General features: G+C 40.9%; 1 protein-coding gene across 6 annotated transcripts in view; it reads right to left on the bottom strand.

Annotated features, from left to right (window-relative positions):
- map4k5 (mitogen-activated protein kinase kinase kinase kinase 5) overlaps window positions 1–14,021 on the bottom strand; it is a 57,863-nt gene that overhangs the window by 26,393 nt on the left and 17,449 nt on the right. For 3 of the 6 annotated variants that reach the window (XM_086183460.1, XM_086183461.1, XM_086183465.1), the window contains 14 exons: window positions 13,861–13,925; window positions 13,722–13,777; window positions 13,589–13,636; window positions 12,001–12,043; window positions 11,850–11,922; window positions 9,441–9,572; window positions 8,460–8,522; window positions 8,277–8,358; window positions 7,115–7,231; window positions 4,595–4,673; window positions 3,806–3,868; window positions 2,074–2,132; window positions 1,859–1,926; window positions 1,505–1,543 (listed from right to left, as the gene is read on the bottom strand). In XM_086183460.1, coding sequence (XP_086039586.1) covers window positions 1,505–1,543; window positions 1,859–1,926; window positions 2,074–2,132; window positions 3,806–3,868; window positions 4,595–4,673; window positions 7,115–7,231; window positions 8,277–8,358; window positions 8,460–8,522; window positions 9,441–9,572; window positions 11,850–11,922; window positions 12,001–12,043; window positions 13,589–13,636; window positions 13,722–13,777; window positions 13,861–13,925 — 987 coding nt within the window. The remainder of the gene's footprint in view (window positions 1–1,504; window positions 1,544–1,858; window positions 1,927–2,073; window positions 2,133–3,805; window positions 3,869–4,594; window positions 4,674–7,114; window positions 7,232–8,276; window positions 8,359–8,459; window positions 8,523–9,440; window positions 9,573–11,849; window positions 11,923–12,000; window positions 12,044–13,588; window positions 13,637–13,721; window positions 13,778–13,860; window positions 13,926–14,021) is intronic. The other 3 variants (XM_086183462.1, XM_086183463.1, XM_086183464.1) reach the window with 3 other exon arrangements.

Genomic DNA, 14,021 nt, shown 5'->3' with positions numbered 1-14,021 from the left:
GCCGTGTTTGGAAGGGGAAGAATGCTCAGCTGCATTTCAAGAACACCATACCCACTGTGAAGCATGGGGGTGGAAACATTATGCTTTGAGGCTGCTTTTCTGCAAAGGGGACGGGACGACTGATCCATATTAAGGAAAGGATGAATGGGGCCATGTATCGTGAGATTTTGGGCAAACACCTCCTTCCATCAGTGAGAGCATTGAGGATGAAACGTGGCTGGATCTTCCAGTATGACAACGATCCTTAACACACTGCCCGGGCAACAAAGGAATGGCTACGTAAAAAGCATTTCAAGGTACTGGAGAGGCCTAGCCAGTCTCTGGACCTCAATCAAATAGAGAATCTGTGGGAGGAGTTGAAAGTCCATGTTGCCTAGCGACAGCCCCAAAACATCACAGCTCTTGCGAGGACCTGCACAGAAGAATGGGCCAAAATACCACCTACAGTGTATGCAAACCTGGTGAAGACCTACAGGAAAAGTTTGACCTCTGTCATTGCCAGCCAGGGTTACATTACAAAGTACTGAAGTGAACCTTTGATATTGATCAAATACTTATTTTCTGCACCATTATACAAACAAATTGTTTTAAAATCATAATGTGATTTCCAGGATTCTTTTTTTACATTTTGTCTCTCACAGTTGAAGTGTACCAACGATGAACATTACAGTTCAGTTCAGTTCCAGACCTCTCATCATTTAAAGTGGGACAACATGCAGAATCGGTGGCTGCCAAATACTTTTTTTGCCCCAATGTATCTGCACACAACCCTCAGAGCTGAAAATTATTCTTTATTCAGGAATCTACATGTAAATAAACTCAAAGTAAAGTGATGTGATGCAGTTCCTTGGAATGTGCCAAATTATTAGAGACCTTTAGCTTGAGTGTAATGCAGGCTTTACAAAAGTAATGAATTTACATGTGTATGGAGGGATGTGGCTAGCCAGTGACACTACAAACTCATCTTTAACTCAGGTAGAATTATTTGTCTTTCTCTATCCTACCAGCCTAATAAGTACAATGGAGCTGAAGGTGCTAAGTCTTCAAATCAACACACAAATTCAAATGAAGCTTCTCTTGTTATAGGAGGGATTCACAGTTTTTTGCAGTGAATCCCCTCTGCCTTTCTCTGTTGCATCAGGCCCAAAATGGAGTACTGACTTGTAAAATATATTTTTAAACGACATAACTAAGTGTTTATTGTTTTCTTGCAGGATTTTCGTTTGTTACAATTTGCAAAGAAAATTAATAAAACACATAATTGTATTTCTTATATCATTTTTCCTAACAACATAGTATGTTACTAAATGTTATTAATTCAGTTGTTGAAAATGTTAAAATATTTTATCAAACAACAAAAACAAACCGAACTTAAATCAGTGACCCTTCAACTGGGTTATTAGCCTCATTCCTTACTGTAAAAGGAGTAGTGACCAAGCAAGGAATGGAGTGGATAGCAAACAATATTGCAACACACACAACACACACACACAGTTAGTGTTACCGTTGGAACAATTCATCCTCAACGCTTTTGAGAAGGCTTCTTCAAGGGAGAAGGCCAACAACCAAAAGAGCACAGAGAAAAGTGGGAGGAGAAATCAATTTAAGTACAATAACAAACGAACAAGCGCGTGTAGGAAAGCACACCATAATTTCACCCCAGATTGGGGGGGGGGGGGGGGGGGGCTGCTTTAGATCATGCGCAGAAAAAGTAAGCATCAGTGAGTTGTTAGGTTAATGTAAGAGACAGTAAGGAGCATACAGACGAATACTGGATGTGTTCACAGCCATTCAACAAACAAGTGGGGTGAGGGTGGAAATATTAACAGTTCCCTTGACAGCAGTTTCTATGAATTACCTGGTTGTTATTCCTCCTTCTGCAAAGGGACTCCAGGGGGAAGGGAAGTCATTATCTTTACTTACATCCTATGGAAACCGCACATGAACAGAAACAGAATTCGGATATACCTTCACTCTTTCACATGCAGATTTAATGCAACATAACTTGAAACAACACAAGCAAAACCAGAAAGTAGCACTGAGCATTTATGTTGAGAAGTGAATGACTCTCACCATTTCAGAATGAGCCTCAGTTTCCTTCCGGAGGGGTGGTTCAAACTGGAGTTTGTCAACTGCATATGAAAAAATGTTTGTTTTGTTTTTTTTCTTTCTTTAAATTGCACACATCTTTGGCACTAGAGGGTATCAGTAACCAAGACATCAAGACACACAAAACTGTGGGAATAATAAGTACCCTTGTGCGACAGTACCAGTAACCTTTTAAGACACTAAATACATGGGCTAGTTAATTATTAAAATAAAAATCATCTGTTGGGAAAAGAAAAAGTAGATTGGCTACTCCAGACCTTCCAAATACCACGACTCCTGTGATGATTTATTATATTCCTGTATGGATGTTAAGTCTGCAGCCTGAAGACAGGTTGGTTACCAAAGCAAAACATGGTTTTACTTGAGACTAACCAGATCTGCTCACTACAGGGTGAGACAAATAAATCAGGGAACAGATTCCAGAGGTTAGATTTGAGTCATATTCTGTTTAATAGTTGCTCCACTGGAAGAGACTATCTTAATATCAGTACAAACATGCTGTGGACCTTCTGTAATTGTGATAAGCTAATTGCAAAGGCTGAGATGAATCTAGGTATGTATATCTGAAGGCAGGTGTTTCATTGCATGACAGTCATGCTGGGTAATCAGTGTGTGCTCCTCCTGCATCAGTCATTGCAATCCAATCAAAAGTGATCCAAGGCCACTGCGTCAATGCCCACCAACAAAAGTGAGTATGCTGGAAACAGAGGAAGACACTATACTATGGATACTCAAATGACAGCTCAACAGATTCCTTGCTTTATTAAACATTCACTTCAATAAAGCAAAGAATCTATTTCTCCGTGTGATTTTGATAATCCAGCTCCGAATGATCCGCTCCACTCTGCGCAGCCAGTAATAGGGGCAGAGCTTCAATATTACACTTCCTGGCTACAGTGTGCAGGGAGAAAACAGAAATGAGGTGGAGAAATCAGAGAAAATACCCAAAATGATACAAGTACACAACAAAAAACACACAAGTTCCACAGATCAGTTGCAGCAACTACGAAGACATTGTTCTGGTACATTTTGAGCGTAGGTCACCTGCCTTTAGGAAGCAACTTGAGCCCAACATACATATAGATATATGCCGTAAATGGAGCACATACCTGTTTGCATCATATGGCTACTATGAGGCGCAAATCAGAAAGAGAGATGATCAAAGAGCCCAATATGATCAATCCACACCACATGAAGCTGAATCTAACTTCTGTCTTCTACAAATGGAATACACCTTGTGGCATGCAAGAATGAGGAAAAAAAATCACAAATCTGATTTGCTTTATTTATCTTTTGTTTTTCTACATTCTACCTGTTTATGTTATAAGCTTTTTGTTATTCTTACTTTCTGACCATCCCTTTCTTAGATCATAAGTAATTATCCTTGCTTTAGAATAGCTGTGCAGAAATGTGAAGGTATGCTGACAATGTTGGAGTGCCACAGAATCATACTGAAAATTGTTGATTCATATTTTCCTGTTATGATGTAATTAGTCATCGTCAAAGTGATTCTATTTCTGAAGCCTGGACCCAAAATGTCAAAATTACAAAACCTCAATGAAGAGAAAGGAGCAGCCAACCCATACACACGAACTCGCCTTATCAGTGCCACTGAGTTTACAAACACAACATCATGACCTCCCTCTCTCACTCGTTGGGAGTTAACCAAACACACAGCACTGTCCCTGTCACTAACCTTCATCCCACTCAGTGAAGCTAGGACTTGAACATGGGCCTTCTTGGTTTGTCCCATTGTTTGCTTTATGTTGGAGGGAAAGTCAGATGCACTTGTGAGAAATATACATAAACCCAAACAAGATGTGCAGCTACTTTAAACTACCATAGTACAAACAAGAATGAAACACAAAGACACACAGTATGTTCTGCTACAGATAAAATTGATCTAACTATGACACATTTCACAACAGGGCTGTAACTGAATCAACCCAAAATAATGAACTGAGAAACAGTTCTCTGACACAACAAGCTCAATACAATTTTACAGAACTGAAGATGACACAAGGACACAACTTCCTGAGGAGTTGCTTGTTAATATGAATTTAAAAAAACCTCTTTTGGTTGACCCTCTGTCAAAGTCAAGACCCACAATAGATTCCTGAAGAAGCCTTAACACCATAACCGTTAACCCCTCAGACATACTTTTTCAATATTATTCATTGGGTAAAAGATGATGTCTTAAAAGTTAACAGAAGCATCATCAACTTTATTACACCCACTTCCTCTTCTTGAATCCCTGAGATATTTTTGTACACAACACCACATGCCACAGTCTGGGACAGTGCCAGACACTGTTACAGGATTAGCAGGGTTGACCCTGAGCCAAACTGCTGGACTTCTATCAAAGTAAAGAGCAAGGCAGAGAGACACACCAGCCAATACCATGACAGATTCATGGTGGTGGGGTGGGAGTTGGTTGGTCTTGCGCTCTGTGGTGGCTTTGAGCTTTTAGGAATGGTTCACTTACAGTTTATCTCTGAGCGTGTCCTCTCAGCTCTGCCTTGTTTGTTGGTGGAGCGAATGGTGTGTCTGACTGCAGAGAGGGGCTGCAGGAAAGAGAAAGAAATTTGTGCTCCTCCGGGCAGGGGGAGAGAGGCACAATTATTTTTAAAAAGGCCCCTCTTTGATTGCCACATTGATGTGTATTTAATTTCAATTGGAATAATGATGTCAATGCAGAGAATAAAAGGAGCGTGATGGGAGGGTTTGGGGGAAGATGAGCAAACTTTTGCCTTTCAGCCTTTGTTCAAGTTGATAAAGTATGCTGTACTAATATACACTGCTCAAAAAAATAAAGGGAACACTTAAACAACACAATGCAACTGCAAGTCAGTCACACTTCTGTGAAATCAAACTGTCCACTTAGGAAGCAACACTGATGGACAATCAATTTCACATGCTGTTGTGCAAATGGAATAGACAACAGGTGGAAATCATAGGCAATTAGCAAGACACCCCCAGTAAAGGAGTGGTTCTGCAGGTGGTGACCACAGACCACTTCTCAGTTCCTATGCTTTCTAACTAATGTTTTGGTTACTGGCGGTGCTTTCACTCTTGTGGTAGCATGAGACGGAGGCTACAAAACAAAAGTGGCTCAGGTAGTGCAGCTCATCCAGGATGGCACATCAATGCGAGCTGTGGCAAGGTTTGCTGTGTCTGTCAGCGTAATGTCCAGAGCACGGAGGCGCTACCAGGAGACAGGCCAGTACATCAGGAGACGTGGAGAAGGCCATAGGAAGGCAACAACCCAGTAGCAGGACCACTACCTCCACCTTTGTGCAAGGAGGAACAGGAGGAGCACTGCCAGAGCCCTGCAAAATGACCTCAGCAGGCCACAAATGTGCATGTGTCTGCTCAAACGGTCAGAAACAGACTCCATGAGGGTGGTATGAGGGCCCGACATCCACAGCTGGGGGTTGTACTTACAGCCCAACACCGTGCAAGATGTTTTGCATTTGCCAGAGAACACCAAGATTGGCAAATTCAAGCACGAGTGCCCTGTGCTCTTCACAGATGAAAGCAGGTTTGCACTGAGCACGTGACAGAGTCTGGAGACACCGTGGAGAACGTTCTGCTGCCTGCAACATCCTCCAGCATGACCGGTTTGGCAGTGGGTCAGTAACGGTGTGGGATGGCATTTCTTAGGGGGGCCGCACAGCCCTCCATGTGCTTGCCAGAGGTAGCCTGACTGCCATTAGGTACCGAGATGAGATCCTCAGACCCATTGTGAGACCATATGCTGGTGCAGTTGGCCCTGGGTTCCTCCTAATGCAAGACAATGCAAGACCTCATGTGGCTGGAGTGTGTCAGCGGTTCCTGCAAGACGAAGGCATTGATGCTATGGACTGGCCTGCCCGTTCCCCAGACCTGAATCCAATTGAGCACATCTAGTCAAGTCAAGTCAGTTTTATTTATATCGCGCCAAATTACAACAAAAGCAATCTCATGACACTTCACAGGTAGAGCAGGTCTAGTACCACACTCCTTCAATGAATTTACCCCCAACAATTCTCCATGAGCAAGCACATCCTGCAACAGCGGCGATGAAAACCTTCCTTTTAACAGGCAGGAACGTCGAGCAGACCCAGGCTCAATGGGGATGGCCTTCTGATTTGGAGGGTGGGGCAGAGACAAAGACAGATAATGGAGGAAGACAGATATGCAGAAGGAAAGAGTGGGACAGAGATAAAGAGAGAGCGAAAGGGAAGAGACTGATGGACAGACAGGGACATCATGTCTCGCTCCATCCACCAACGGTACATTGCACCAGACTGTCCAGGAGTTGGTGGATGCTTAAGTCCAGGTCTGGGAGGAGATCCCTCAGGAGACCATCCGCCACCTCATCAGGAGCATGCCCAGGCATTGTAGGGAGGTCATACAGGCACGTGGACGCCACATACACAACTGAGCCTCATTTTGACTTGTTTTAAGGACATTACATCAAAGTTGGATCAGCCTGTAGTGTGCTTTTCCACTTCAATTTTGAGTGTGACTCCAAATCCAGACCTCCATGGGTTAATAAATGTGATTTCCATTGATAATTTTTGTGTGATTTTGTTGTCAGCATATTCAACTATGTAAAGAACAAAGTATTTAATAAGAATATTTCTTTCATTCAGATCTAGGATGTGTTATTTTAGTGGTCCCTTTATTTTTTTGAGCAGTGTATATCTTAATCAATAGGGAGCATGTCAGTGCAATGACATTTTCTAGAACAACTTCTGGTATCATCAGATAAGATTGATAGTTTTTCTTTTCAGCATTCATGTTTTTGCGCAATAAGACCTGCAAAAACTAAAGTCAATTATTATTAATAGGCAATTTTACTTCATAAAACTAAATGTTTGTGTTTCAATATATTTGGTTACTGCTATGCATACTTTCCAAATGCCATCCACTTCCATTAAAATAATTTGCTTACTTAAAAAAGCAAAGGGAAATATGTTTACAAATTTATGTTATTTTATGCTGTGGAATCAAACTTCACCTCGAGGTCATCATCGTCCACCTCACTGAAATGCTGGTGGTTGTCTGGGTTGTTCATTTTATCCAGGAGGTCGACAGCAAGCTTCCTTGTCAAACCTGTCTGTGCCACAAACACATGCTGGAAGAATAAACACATACATAAAAGTTATAAATATTTTAGGGTACTTGCAATCTGATATTCAGTACACAACATGGGGACATTTTGATAATACATTAGTCGTCTACCTTGATAATGAGTTTCCTTGACCATTAAGTCATATCTGTCCTCACATTCATACAAGGATTGAATGCTAACAAACAACATAATTCTCTTCTTTTTGATAAATTGTGGGCCAGACTTGGAAATTCCATCAAATCTCACAGATATTGTTAGAAAAAAAGTAATTGGGCTTGATGAAATTATCATTTTTATGACACCAATGTAATAATACAATAGCATAATCCAGGACTTGCACCAAAAGATTCAGGAGCAGCAGCTGTTGCTGTGATTGCTAGCTGCTGTCAGCTCATTGCCAAAGGACAGGTTGTACAAACAGTGTCAACAGGTATCAAGATTACTTGGGGTCAGTATCAAGTTTGCGAAAGAGCTATTCGGGACGCTTGGGCTACACATTATGACAAAGATGATAATGACAGTTTTCATGTAACAAATGTGGATTATTAAGTACATATATCTGTCAATTAAAAAAATGAAATCGCTGATTTTCTCAATCACATTTTTGCTGAATGATCTATTTACTTAAAGGAGCAGACTACAGTCGAAATTATTATAATAGATTATCAATAAATATACAAAATTTTAATGTATAGCCAACAAACAACCACAGACATCTGCAATGACTTTCTCTAAACTAAATTTGCAATTGGTTGCTGCTTTGGCAAACTCACACCTAATTTGTACACAGTTGAGACATGGAGTTGTGACAGAGTCATCACTCTCCACACTAGCATAGCTCTTTGTCGCCAATTTCCATTGAAAATTAATTACTACCCGCTACTTTGGTGTCAATCTTTTAGCGTGAGGTCACGGTAATAATGCAAGTACAAAACTGATTAAGTTTGAATTCTGTGCCTCTTCTGAGAAAAAATTTTACTCATGAACTTCAAAAAAAGCTTCAAAAAATTACATTCCCAAGCATATGTAAACAATTCGATATATTTACTGATAGAAGTTTCTCTGCCGTGGGTCTCTTCTTTGGGTTCTTTGTCAGAGACACTTTGACAAAGTTATGAAAGGCAGTAGACCTGGGGATTGAGATAGTTTGTTTAAATACAATGATCATTATTAATGTCCTCTACGACCAAACTATGAAGGAGCATATTCATCCCACAATGGCACAACTCACCATTTGTTTTTGTCTTTTAGCTTGGGAGGCTGGAAGCTACTCTTTGACATCAAAAACAAGGCCCTAGAGACATATACAAGAGTTGCACTCGTGTAATTGTGTCTCTCAAGAAGATGTACCGTAAATTCTGGACTATAAACCGCGACTTTTTTTCAACGCTTCATGCCCCGCGGCTTATACTCCGGTGCGTCTTATACGAGGATTTTACCTTCAGCCTGGGGTGTGGCGGGCAGCGGCAGCGGGCAGTAATTCCCTATTGTTCCTGATGGTAGCTCCAAGTACCATACTTAGGGAAATTCCTAGCCAAATGTTATGGTAATTTCTCTAAGTACTGTACTTGTAGCGTCCAGTCCATGCCGCGGTGCAGTGTAAAAAGAGCATCACACGATATTTTCAGTCATTTGTACTAACCCTCAAGATGGAGAGCAGAGGAAGGAATGCTTATGATGCAGCTTTCAAGTTAAAGGCAATCAATCTGGCGGTTTAAGATGGAAATAGAGCTGCAGCACGTAAGTTTGGCGTAAACGAATTGATGGTGAGATGCTGGAGGCGGCAACATGACGAACTGACCCAATGCAAAAAGACGACAAAAGCTTTCAGAGGTCATAATAGCAGATGGCCCGGACTTGAAAACGCTCTGGAAGACTGGGTCAAAACGTGAGAACGGGCGGCCGAGGTGTTTCCACCGTGCACCGCGGCTTATTTACCGGTGCGGCTTATACGTGTACAAAGTTGATTTTTTTCCCCCTAAAATAAGCATCTGCAGCTTATATAACGGTGCGCTCTATCGTCCGGAATTTACGGTAATTGAGATTTAGGAAATGAAAAAGTCTTCTCCCAAATCTTATCGTCCTAAAGTATGAATAATGTTGAATAAAATGTTTGATTAAAACAGGATGACAACTCTAATACACGATGGACCATTAGAGGCACACAAATGCAGAAAGCTTCCTTAGAATCATCTGAGGAATGTGTTTTTACCTCATTGGGTGCAGGTCAAACATTGGGGGCTGTAACTCGCCCAGCTCTATGGATGTGATGCCAACAGCCCAGATATCACACAGCTGGTTATAACCACCATTCTTCTCCACTGCTGCTACTTCTGGAGCCATCCTATGCAGAGGCAGTTCAAAAATTCTGTGATGAAAAATACATTACTGGCTGCAATAAACAAAGATTGGTGATGCAGGGTTGGAGTGCTAAAATGCCCAAAAATTGTTGCACAGATAAATGTGTAGTTGAGTCCATTATGTGTATTCCTGAATATTATATCTTTATCTGTTTTCGGTAATGGTTTAGTAATATTAGTCTTTGAAAAGTACTTCAGCAGCAAAACACATAACATGGTTAAGCAATGTTTTAAATCCAGTTGTAAGAGGTAAACTTGTTACTTATATTTTCAGGGGTTTAATTTGAGTATTAAAGCTGGGTTAATTGTCTCTCCAAGAGTAGTGAACCTTTGGGTATTTCACCCTAGGTACTGTCGGAGGCTGAAAGATGGCAAACCACTGGGTACTAAAATATGTCATCTTTATTTTTCACCGAACTGGTGTCATCAGCAAGCCTTCATTTCTGTCAAGGTCTGAGCTCGAGGCACTGTGCAATGGCCTGGGAAGTAGTTAAACAATTGAGCCTCTTCGCAGCGTATGATGGTGAGTATAGTAGCTGGCTAACCTCCAATTAATTTCCCGCCTTGCTACACACAGGAGACAACAGGTCTCCACTCCTCACACAGGAAACGGCTCGCCTACTGCACTGTCTTCACCACCAGGGACAGAAAGCAGCTGTTTTTATGTTCACTGTTCAAGCTTAATCCATCCTATTTGTCATGAGTTCAACAGTTGATGATTATTTGGGGCAATCTGTAAGATTTTAAGGTCATTGCAGAGCCACAACATCACTTTTCCAAGAGGAGACAAGCTCCAGGAATATAATAACACTGGAAAGGAGTACGTTTTGACATTCAAAGCTTTTGCAGCTATTCAGGTGCACAAAACCAATGCACCTTTCCACCGGTCTGCAGCAGGTCTCAATGGGTTGATTACCTTCTGTGGGGCGTGGTTATTTTACAAAATTTACAATTGAATGTGGTCACTTCCTCCAACTCCATGCTTCCTCGACCACCTCTACCTTCAGTTAGTGACCACAGTGGTATCCTATTGCACTCTATCACAGTGTAGATGGTTCTCATAGACATATCTAATCAAACTGCTGTATCATCATCGTCAAAGCAACACAACTGTTCACAGTTTTTGTTAACAGCCCCGTCTAGGAAGGTTATGATTTCGTATTTCAGGCAAGATGAATACAATTTAATTTGACCCACTTCTTAGAAGGCCTTCTTGCTCTTTGTCGTAAAAAAGGAAGTCAACATATATAGCTATGCTGACTAGTGGAGACAGGGTAGAATCAAACTAGTTAAGACTTTTGTGTTATTATTATATTATTATTGTGTTTGTGTTATTTTGTTATTTTAAATATTACTTTTTTATTGTTCTCCAAAATTAACACCTCAATGAATCAATCAATTCCATTCAGTAGCAATCAAACAGAGGAATGTTTTCAGGTTTTGTCTTATGAACAAAAGTAGGATTAAAAAAATGCAGCCACTACTCTACCTTCCATGGAGTGATTTTAGGGGCTCAACTAATGTATTGTTTGGCTGATACATTCCCTGTTATTGGCTAATCATGGGCCTATTTTGTTTGCCTACATGCTTCCTGATGCTTTTTGATATTAAAAGACTTTCTTTCTTTTACAGCACATAAAATGCAGGAAAAAAATGCCTATGGTTATTTAAATTCATGTAACATGTGTGTCCAGCAGAGAGCAGTCTGGCACTTCCCCTTTGTTTATTAAACTATTTCTATTTGGTCTTTATTCAAATGGTCATGTATGATAATGTTTAATACTTTTAATTAAGTAAATTATTTTTTTAAGGAAATAACCATCTTCCTTTACATATACATATCAGTTGAAAATTGGAGCACAATAGATATAGAAAGGGTCTATTCTCAGACCAGCACAAAAATTTACTGTATCGGTTACACATCTTGGGTAATATCAAAATCAGTATAAGGCTATAAAATCCCATAACAGTGCCCTATGAACAGTCGTTTGAAGATGTATTGAAATGTGTTCACACAGGTCAGGGTCAGTGACAGAACAGAGACACAAGGACAGACAGGGGTTTGCATCTTGCTCAAGGACAGTCACCCTGAGACTTTGAACTTGTATTTTTTGGCGAAACTATCAATCTAACCATTTGAGGAAATTGTCTCTGCAAATGAGATTACAAATCCAGTTAAATAGACTGATGATAAATCGATGCACATATTTGATCAGTTTCTCTAAATGAGACTCCACAGAAAATGATGGTGATACACTCACCAATATGGTGTTCCAATGAAGGACTTTCTTTTGGCAATGGTGGCTGTTATTTTTGCTGCAACTCCAAAGTCAGCTGTAACAAGAGTGGATTGGAGTTTTCAGATTATTCACAAATGCCTCAAAGCTGCAAAAGACACTAAAGAGTACTTACCTAACTTCACATCGCCATCATTTGTTAAAAGTATGTTGGCTCCCTGCAGAAAAATTCCATAAACATTAACTTTTTAGACCATAATAATAACATTAGACAATCTTTTCCTCACTGCTTCACCAAGATGTGTTCAACATTCTCGGAAACATCTGGTTAAAGCATTAATTGCTCAGTTACTCTCTGTTACTGAATGAGTTTCAGTTAAAGGTCCCCCAGAATGAAAATCAACGTTTGTGTTTTTGGTGTTTTCCCCAGTTGTGGGGAATTCACACAAAGTGTGAGGCAGTGTCATAACTTCTGTTTGAAGTATCTCCCCTTTTTTGAATCGCCGCGGGAAAATGCGTTTTTGGCTTAAGTGTTACGTCACAGTTCAGTCAGTGCCCCCCCCCCACACACACACACACACACTCACACACAATGAACCCACCCCTTTCACACACGCCCCTTCGACATGTTTCAGGAGGGGGCGATTATGCGAGCGAGCCGGGTGAGTGCAGCTCTCTCGCGTCACTCGCTCACGCGACATAAACTGGAGACTGCAGCAGCAGCACTGAATGACTAGGCAGATTGATTGAATGAATGGCCGAGATAGAATTGAGACCTTTGTTTTATCTGCGCTGTCTGTCGCTAGCTGGCCTGGCCTGGCTTAAGGGGGAAGGAATCTCGCCAGCCAGGCAGGCTACCAAAGGGCCAGGCCACCGGGAAAACTCTCGGTTGTCCTGACAGCCACCCCGCCACTGCATATAAGGCTGGATCCGCGAATGGGCCATGGCTACTTGGTATCTTATCTTACGAATGTTGTTGTATGATATGCAATGTTGTCAATTGACAGTAGCAGTCACAGTTAGCACCGGCGACAGTTAGCCGAGAAAGTGGGAGTACTTTCTTTTCAGTGACAGTAAGGGCAGCCAATCACCGAGTAGTAGTTAAATGAGGTTGCCAGATAAACAACGGCAACCGATCGCCGTCAACTCATGCACTTGCATAAATAATGAGGTTGCCAGATAAGGTCAGAAACAACCCCAATAGGGACAAACAATGCATTCTAAACCCAACATGGTAACATAGCGGTTTCAGAGAGCCTTTTAGGAAGGTTCTGAGCCATCACAGACCCAACCATTTTTTGTGGGGTTATATATCACATCACAGAACAAGAATTAATACCCCGTTGAACCTCTCTATGGCACCTTTAACTCCCAACAGGGTGGTTTCCAATTTAAGTCTTTAGACAGTTTCACTAACAGTGTTTCTGTTGGCCCTGACAGAATCTCTTTGGTGGCATCCTGCATTGAGAAGAAAGGAAACAGGAAGTGCTCTCTGTGTAGAGCTAAGTTAAGATAATAGGTACAGCCCTGACTTCCTATAACACATGAGTGTGAGGCTCCAGCTGTTGATCAAAAACAGCTGTGCAGTGAAAAACTGTGCAGTGATTGACACTGCTGGTCACATGCTGCTTATGCTTTTCTACTGTTTATATGCACCCTCACCCCTTGAATATGATTAGAATTATTGATACATCTCAAAGTTAATCTGACAATAAAAGCATGAATTTAAGATCTCATACAACAAAAGAGAAAAGACATGATACCTTAATATCACGGTGCATTTTGCCCTTACTGTGCAAGTACTCCAAACCCTGAAAAACAAAAAGAACTCCACTTGAGAAAAAGTTAACTAAATTTTACATATTAATGAAAAATATCACTTAAAATGTTAACTACCTGTAAGGTCTCTCTGCAGACATATGCGATTTGAAGCTCTGACAGAGGTCCCGTCACTACAACACACACAATCTTATTATATGTATAAATGGTAAGAACAAAGTGGACAGGATTGCTATGAATAAAAAAAGATATTCACCATGATAAATATCCTGTAGAGATCCTCCACCACAGTACTCCATACATATCCACAGCTTCTCTCGACTGACAGACGAAAAGACAAAAGTAAATAAATACTGGGCTATAATTATAGTTATAATAATTCTGCAAGGACAAAAACATGATTTAATATCTTTGGCA

The sequence above is a fragment of the Aulostomus chinensis genome, chromosome 17, assembly GCF_037954235.1.
Source record: "Aulostomus chinensis isolate RoL2024-O1b breed Wild chromosome 17, RoL_Achi_v1.0, whole genome shotgun sequence".
Lineage (NCBI taxonomy): Eukaryota > Metazoa > Chordata > Actinopteri > Syngnathiformes > Aulostomidae > Aulostomus > Aulostomus chinensis.
This window is presented reverse-complemented; position numbering and strand designations above follow the sequence as displayed.